This window comes from Miscanthus floridulus, chromosome 2 (genome assembly GCF_019320115.1).
Source record: "Miscanthus floridulus cultivar M001 chromosome 2, ASM1932011v1, whole genome shotgun sequence".
NCBI lineage: Eukaryota > Viridiplantae > Streptophyta > Magnoliopsida > Poales > Poaceae > Miscanthus > Miscanthus floridulus.
In genome coordinates, this window is record NC_089581.1 from 15,337,926 (window position 1) to 15,346,236 (window position 8,311).

The 8,311-nt window shown below is 40.5% G+C and overlaps 2 protein-coding genes across 2 annotated transcripts; one reads left to right on the forward strand and one right to left on the reverse strand.

The window, feature by feature from the left end:
* Positions 1-88: 88 nt before the first annotated feature.
* LOC136538022 (small ribosomal subunit protein uS9c-like) lies at positions 89-2,109 on the reverse strand. The gene is made up of 2 exons (XM_066530006.1): positions 1,679-2,109; positions 89-603 (listed from the first exon to the last, which is right to left on the reverse strand). The coding sequence occupies exons 1-2, from the start codon at positions 2,063-2,065 to the stop codon at positions 316-318; spliced, it is 675 nt and encodes a 224-aa protein (XP_066386103.1). The 5' UTR covers positions 2,066-2,109; the 3' UTR covers positions 89-315.
* Positions 2,110-3,725: 1,616 nt separating this feature from the next.
* LOC136536136 (uncharacterized) lies at positions 3,726-6,317 on the forward strand. Its single transcript, XM_066528530.1, has 5 exons — positions 3,726-3,755; positions 3,901-4,687; positions 4,910-4,996; positions 5,111-5,299; positions 5,425-6,317. Exons 1-5 carry the CDS (start codon positions 3,726-3,728, stop codon positions 6,315-6,317), a joined length of 1,986 nt encoding a protein of 661 aa, XP_066384627.1.
* The last annotated feature ends 1,994 nt before the right edge of the window (positions 6,318-8,311 follow it).

The following is an 8,311-nucleotide window of genomic DNA, read 5'->3' on the forward strand; positions in this document are numbered from 1 at the left end:
GAAAGTTTATACAGGTATTGGGACACTATTTTTTCATACTAAAGAAGTAAAGAATGTTAACCTGGTGTTTTGGGCAAATCGAGTTAACATCCTTTTTTTAAGGAGCACTTTATTCTTACTAGTCTGCTGATTACAAGTTCGCCCAATGCAGAATATACTTGACCAACAGAGTTGGTGAGCAACCTCAAGAAATTTGCTTCAGGAAAAGAATACTATAGATATATCCATTAAAGAATTTGCACAGCAGTTGACAGAAAAAAAAAAGAAAGACCTCTGTGGAAGTGGCAATACAAAAACTGCAACGAGTGAACATCCTCAACGCTTTGAGAACTGGGGCCGCTTGCGTGCCTTCTTGAGACCAGCCTTCTTCCTTTCAACAATACGGGTGTCCCTTGTCAGCAAACCTTCTGACTTCAGAGGAACTCTGTTAGCATTGCTGATCTTCAACAACGCACGGGCAACGCCAAGGCAAATTGCCTGGGCCTGGCCTGAGAGACCACCCCCATGTACTTTCACAAAGACATCATAGTTGTTCTCAAACCCTAGAGTCATCAAGGGTACCTTGCAGTACTCCATCCACATTGGATTTCCCTGCAGATACTCCTGCATGTTTCGAAAAAAATCAGCAAGCACAGTTGATCAAATAAACACCTTCAACTAGATCAGTTGTCTTGATTGAAGTTGTGTTTTCAGTTCACATTAATTAATAGGTGTGTTGTGTTGTATACTAATACTTGTGCAAACAAGCCTGATGAGAAAGTGGCTAGAAATGAACCTCTAGGTTGGTGCCTCGGTGGTATGCAATCCTTCAGGCATTTACGAAGTTTATAAACTGACACCATAGTTTGCATTATCTATCCAAATTGCAGATAATATCATGACTGCAATGCAACTGCTTTCTGAAACAGAAAAAGATCTGTGATGGGTCCTTCATGGAAAGGATCACAGATCAGATAGACAGCACTGAATTTGTACAAATTTTGTGTCCACAGTTCAGACCACGATGGACTCGAATATTTTCTTCCTCAAGCAACTGACAAATGGAATTCAAACACTTTCAGCAAAGACCAATGCCTGCACCTCGCAGGCAAACTAGAAATAACAACCACACAGACCAGCAGGCCAATGACAGCTGCCTCAGTGCCTCCTGCTTTTGAAGTTGACAAAACCAACAAAGATAATGCAAAGAGCCACATAGCTGCTGCCAAGATAGATTTTATATCTAAACTTTGACACTAACCTTGTAAAATGATCCAAAATTTGAAGTAAAACTACATATACGCTAACCACTTTGTCATTCTCGCGAAAATTTTGGTTTGTAAAAGTTTATTACTTCAGCTTGCCAGTTACTTCATTTTTAACTTGAAGCTTTCCATTTGATGTTATCGCCATTTTACTTCTTCCACATTTCTTTCAGACGTCTTTACCGCCAGGCATCGAAGCTTCAGTGTCTTTGTTCTACTATAAGATGTACGTAATAAGCACATTGGCAGATATCAGTAACAATGATTTGTGCTGCACGATTTTGACCACAACGGTTTAGTTCGTCTCCTGAAATTCTAAGGTGTTCCAATTGCAGATTTGCAGGGATAGTACTACAGATTGCAACGCGGTCCAAACGACACAATGGAGCGACATTGGTGTAATCAGTGCGTGCATTTGTCGGATTGACAGGCACCTTAGCGTCGCGGAAGTTGATGAAGACCTTGCCGGTGCCCTCCTGGAGCACGACGCGGGCGATGGCCGTCTTGCGGCGGCCCGTGGCGGTGATCCGCTGCGCCGCGAACCCGCCCGGCAGCCGCTGCTTCACATACTTCCGCAGCGCGATTCCCGACAGCGCATCCTCCTCCGCCTCCTCCTCGATGGCCACCACCTCCTCCGCGGGCAGGTCCGCCTCGGACAGCTCCGCGGCCTCGGCCGCGGAGGCGCGGAGCGCGAGGCTGGCGGCGCGGCGGGAGGTGGAGCGCAGTCGCAGGAGCGGGGCCGGGTGGAGCTTGTAGGTGGAGGTCGATGGGAGGGAGAGGTGGGAGAGGGCGGCGGCGAGGGAGGAGACGGAGAGCGCCATGCTTCGGCGTGCGCTGATGGGCGAGCGGGCGCTGTGGATAGGGAGCGTCGTGGCGAAGGGGATAAGCTAAGAGACTTTTGGTGTGTGCCATTATAAAGATCGTAATCCGTGTGTCTTCGAAAAAATTTAGCGGTTTTCATGTCCTGTATGTCACTTCCATCAGTTTAGGTTCTAACATCGTCAAATTACAGGTGTAAAAAGACGAAAATATCCTTAAATTCAAATATGTTATTAATTTTTTAGAGCATCTTAACGACTTTAAATGAAAAAACTAAAAACTAGAAAGTTGTAAATCTCGTCGAGATCTATAATTTTTATATAAAAATTACTTTCATTTAATTCCGCAAAAAATATGATTTGATATGATTAATATATTTTAGAAAAATCATATTTTTTGCGGAATTAAATAAAAATAAAATTTATATGAAAATTATAGATCTCGACGAGATCTACAACTTTCTAGTTTTGAGTTTTTTCATTTGAAGTCGTTAAGATGCTAAAAAAAAATTAATAACATATTTGAACTTAAGGGCATTTTCGTCTTTTCAAACCTGTAGTTTAACGGCGTTAGAGTCTAAACTGACGGAAGTGACATGAAGACCACAAAAAAAATTAAAATAGTAACACTGAAAACTACTGAATTTTTTCAGAGACACGTAGTGTGGCACACAAGGAAAGTCCCATAAGCTAACGCTGACGCTGCGCTCTGCAGGTGGCAGCACAGGGCGGGTCTCTGCCGTCGGACCAGAAGCCAAGGGTCGAGATTAGCATGGGATCTTAACTTCTCGTTTCCAAGGACACGTGCCATTAGCTTTGTTCTAAGTTAAACATTATTACCGACCAACCATTTTAAAGCATTTTTATAGTTTCACAACATATAAATATATATTATATATTATGAAAGTATTTCTTGTAATGAATCTAAAAACATAATCTGATAACATGAACCTATATATTAAAATCAATTGTCAAAGATATAAAATATTTGGCTTAGGACCCATCTAATGCGACATGTAATAAAAAAACAAAGGGAGTACTAGGGAAATCTATTACATTTTGGGTTTTATTTAATCCAAATTCATGGTAGATCATTGGTATCTTTTAGATGCTCTGCCTAAGAGCCTATGTGGTATGGCTCTGACTTCGTCTCGGGTAGGAGTTTTCTATGGAGGAACCGGATCTAGGAGAAGTTATTTTTGTAATGAATAGTAGAGAAGCAAGAGCCGTTTTAGTTGAGGAGCCGGAGGTGTAAACACTCCCCTCAAGCGCTCTTCTGAAGAAGCACTACAGAAGGAGCAGAATCAAACATGCCACCATTGGCGGACCTAGTGGGTGGTCAGGGTGGTCCACCGACCACCCTATGGGCCACCCGTCAACCATACATAATACAAATAAAAAATTAAAAAAAAACAAGCCGTCCGGCGTCCGGTGCCCTTCATATTCGCAACTGACGTGGTCACGCGGAGCAGATTCCCTCCCGTGCGGGTGCAGCTGGGCCGGCCCAGCTCCAAATCGATCGAAGGCAGGATGGATAGCGCGTCGCCTGGACTACCGCCGATCCCGTCGCCCCATCGAGTCTGGACTGCCGCCATCGGCGAATCGGCATCGCCCGTCGCTTCGCCTAGCCTAGAGCCCTGGACTGCCGCCATCGCCTGCAGGAATGATCGCCAGTCCTTCCTCAGTTCCTCAGGTGATACTCCCCGTCCATCCCCGTCCTTCCTCAGTTCCAGGTTTCTTCCGATCGTTAGTTTTGCTAATTGGCGAGTGTTTTTTTTTCCAGAACTCTTGTGTCTTGAATTATGAAAAGAAACGGAGACATTCGATCCCTTTTTCAGAAAGCAGCAAAGAAGGCGGCTGCTATTGACCCACCTCCGGATAAAAATATTGTGGAACAACATAATCAAGAAGAAGATAGAGTACAAGTTGAAGAAATTGTAGATCATTTGCCCTCGCCCCCGCTAGCATCACCGCCACCGCCCGCATCAAAGCCGCCGGCATATGACATCAATCGCCTACCATATGATCCAGGTGAAAGGCTGCCCATTGAAGATTATCCTATTAATGATCAAGATACAATCCGTAGAGCATATATTACTAAAGGTGCTTGCAAACCTTATATACATGATTTTCCATACCGAAACATTGGAGGCGTACCTCGTCGATTCAGTATACAATGCTTGTATAATTATGAGTGGCTTGAATATAGTGTCAAGAAGGATTCTGCATTTTGCTTCATATGCTACTTGTTCAAGAAGGGCAGTGGGTCAAAAACTTTTATTGTTGATGGATGGAATAATTGGAATATAGGAAACACAACACTTCTCAAACATTATGGTTCTAGGGCACATAAAGCAGCTCAAGAGAGGTACATTGGTTTTATGAATCCCAAGGTAGCAATTGATTATAACATTGACAAGTGGAGTGAGGAGGAGCTTCGTCTTTACAAGAAAAGATTGACATATTCACTTAGATGTATCAAGTTTCTTTTGCATCAAGGATTGGCATTCCGTGGACATGATGAAAGTGAAGAGTCTAGCAAAAGAGGCAACTTCATTGAACTTTTAAAGTTTCTTGCAGGAAATAGTGAAGAAGTGAACAAGTATGTCTTGAACAATGCACCAGGTAATTGCACTTTGGCTAGCCCAAAGATACAAAAGCAAATTATTCACTGTTGTGCCATAGAAACTAGAAAGAAAATAATTGAGGAACTTGGTGATGAGCCCTATGCAATTTTAGCTGATGAGTCTAGTGATATATCACATAAAGAACAACTAGCTCTTTGCTTGCGTTATGTTGATAAACTTGGAAGGCCATGTGAGCACTTTATTGGAGTTGTTCATGTAGATGATACTACCTCTTTGTCACTTAAGAAAGCAATTGAAGTTTTACTTGTTAGTAATGGATTGAGTATGCAGCAGATTAGAGGTCAAGGTTATGATGGGGCTAGCAATATGAAAGGAGATATTAAAGGGCTCAAAACTTTAATCATGCGAGAATCACCTTCCACTTATTATATTAATTGCTTTGCACATCAACTCCAACTAGTTCTTGTTGCTGTTGCCAAAGGAAATACTGACTGTAAGACTTTTTTTGATCAAGTATCTATCTTGTTGAACATTGTTGGGGTTTCTTGCAAGCGTCATGATATGCTTCGAAATGCTAGGCTTGAGAATGTCAAGAAAGCACTAGAGTGTGGTGAACTTGAATCAGGGAGTGGATTAAATCAAGAGATGGGTTTGCCTAGGCCTGGTGACATTCAGTGGGGCTCTCATTACAAAACTATATGTAGCATCATCACTATATATTCTTCAATTCATGATGTGCTCATTGAACTTGTGCTGATAATGCATATAAGGAAGATTGGACAAAGATACATTTTGTGCTTGGAGCATTTGAAACATTTGAGTTTGTTTTCTTTGTGCACTTAATGTATGTTATTCTTGGATATACAAATGAGTTATCCGAGTGCTTGCAGAGAAGGGATCAAGATATTCTTAATGCAATCTCACTTGTTAATGTGGCAAAGAGCAGAATGCAAGAGTTGATGTCTAATGGTTGGGATAATTTTCTTCAGAAGGTCACTTCTTTTTGTATTAAACATGGTGTTGAAGTTCCTGCTATGGATGGTGCTTATGTGCCTTATAGAAAATCAGCACGATATGCTCGTGCCCGAAACCAAACAAATGATGACCATTTCCGAAGAGAAGTATACATTGGTATCATTGATCAAATTAGTCAAGAGCTTGATAATCGGTTTGATGAGATCAATATGGAGCTACTTTCTTGTATGTCAGCCTTCAGTCCTTCCAACTCCTTTGCTTCTTTTGATGCATGGAAGGTACGTAGATTGACTGAATTTTATCCTAAGGACTTCTCCAACAATGATTTGTTAAAACTTGAATTGCAACTTGATAATTATATTGATGACATGCGACAAGATGCTAGCTTTCAAGGTCTAGACAACATTGTTGATCTCTCAGTTAAGCTTGTTGAAACAAAGAGGCACAAAGTGTATGATATGGTGTACTTGCTTCTCAAATTGATATTGCTTTTACCAGTGGCAACTGCGAGTGTTGAAAGGGTATTTTCTGCATTGGTTATAGTGAAAACAAAATCAATGAATAAGATAGGTGATACTGTTTTGGATGATTGTCTAGTCACATTTATTGAACGGGATATTTTCTTCCAAGTTAATGAAGATGATATAATGGAGACATTCATGTCATTGAGAAGGCGGCGGATAAACAAGTAATATTGTAAGTCTCCTATTGTTATATTTCGAAGTATTTGTATTTCATTTGAACAATTTATATTAAGATTTGACGTCGTTTTACCGAATTATAATATGGTTTTATCGAATTGTAAATGGTTTACCGAATTGTATAAGAATTTTTTTTACGGCGCATACCCTATGTAAAAATCTTGGGTCCGCCACTGCATGCCACGAACCTTTGTTATGAGCCTCAATTCTTAGTAATCGCATAGGGAAGTCTATTCACTTTTATAAAAACATTGAAAATATAAAAAATCTCATATTTTAGAATAGTTCGCTGTGTGCCCACGGCACAGCTGCGTAAAAATCTTGTATTTCAAAGAGAACCTTAGCCCTTGAAAGACATCGGCAGGTGCAACATTGTAAAAAAACATCATTAGCTCTAGCAACAACGGTTGGTAATAAGCGAGGGTTTTAGGACATTCACAATGCAGAAACTACCGTATAACGACCACTATTTTCTACAAAAATGGCAATAGAAATATTGAGAGTGGTGATTTAGGCGATCATGTACAATAATAGAATGATGAATGGTATTAATAAGAATTTAATGTTAATTTGTTATTGTGAGACTTCTTTATACCTTATCTATCTCCACTTAATGATGAACTAAAACTTTTTTTAGGGAACTTGATTACATGCTCCATAATTATATATTTTAAAGAGTACTTCCTTCGTCCTGTAATATAGTATATTCTAGCATTTAGAAAATGTCCTCAAACATAATGCATTCTAAGGACAAAAATTAGTTTTGTATTAAATACTTTCTATTTATCAACCAATCACCATCAATCATATTGATGATAGTGTCTGATTAGGAAATAAAATGAGGGTACAGAAAATAAAAAGAGGGTACATGCTTCTTTTATGTTCTCTCTTAATTTCCCTTAAAATTAATAGAATGCACTGTATTACAGGATAGATAGAGTAACTAAATAGTGAGTATTCTCTATGTGGCACTAAGGGCTTGTTTGGTTCCACCCCCTAAAGTTTAGTGTCTCCTAAAGTTTAGTGATCCCTCTAAAGTTTAGTGACCTGTGACCCCTGTTTGGTTATAGTGACTAAAGATCATTAAAGCAGCTGTCCTATGTACACTTTAGTCACTTTTAGCTACCCCTTGGTAACTAAAAGTCACTAAACTTTAATGGCTCCTAAACTTTAGTGGGGGTGTTTGTAACACCTTCGGTGTTATACTGTAAATCATTTACTAAAACATGTCATGAGCATCATGTTATGTGTTAATGCTTATAATAAAGTGTGTAAATCAATTCCCGTAACTCAAAATGATCGGCAGAAATGGGAAATGAAAGTTGATTTGATAGTTATGTTATATCACTTAGGGTTTAAAATCATTTTTATCGAACAAAAATAATATAGAACATATATGCAACACTTAAATAAAGTTGAAAGTACAAACTTTGTAGATGACAATGAAATACTTGGTGTTGATAAATAATGTTGCTAGCTTATATTTCTAAGGGTTTGGAAATGCAACTAGAAATAGAAAGTCATTCAACATTTAGAAGATTTCATGAACTTTTGGTGAGCTAGACCTTGCAATGTTTGGTAATTTTTGTACGGCAATCTGGTTAAGAAGTAGGGTAGTGTTATGGATTGTTTTAGTAGCCTTATGTACCCTCTAATTTATGGTGAAGATGGTTTGGTTGTTTGGCCAACCGATTAGTTGATTTAGACACTTTAAAAAGCATGCATGGCACGTCCTTGGTCGGTTTCCTCGTGTAGGCGCAGTCACCATGCCCCTGAGCCGACGTCGACGCGCCGGCCACGCTCAGCTGGCCGCTATGGCCGACAACCCTGGCGCGCAGCGGCCCCACCTCACTGTCGTGCTGCTACCGCCGTAGTCCCATCGCGCGCTGCGTGCTACCACTGCCAGTGCCACTGGGGCCGCCCGTGTTAGCTCTGCTACGCTGCACTGTTCTGTGAGCCACGGGCGCCGCTGCCGCTGTCATCAC

Bases quoted from the DNA above. Each gene is read 5' to 3' on its own strand.
- LOC136538022 (XM_066530006.1), bottom strand. From the start codon at position 2,065: ATGGCGCTCTCCGTCTCCTCCCTCGCCGCCGCCCTCTCCCACCTCTCC. The intron at 604-1,678 runs GTGCCTGTCAAT...CGAAACATGCAG, and splicing joins TCAACTTCCGCGACGCTAAG to GAGTATCTGCAGGGAAATCC.
- LOC136536136 (XM_066528530.1), top strand. From the start codon at position 3,726: ATGATCGCCAGTCCTTCCTCAGTTCCTCAG. The intron at 4,997-5,110 runs GTTATGATGGGG...AACTCCAACTAG, and splicing joins GCAGCAGATTAGAGGTCAAG to TTCTTGTTGCTGTTGCCAAA. The intron at 5,300-5,424 runs GTTTGCCTAGGC...CATATAAGGAAG, and splicing joins TGGATTAAATCAAGAGATGG to ATTGGACAAAGATACATTTT.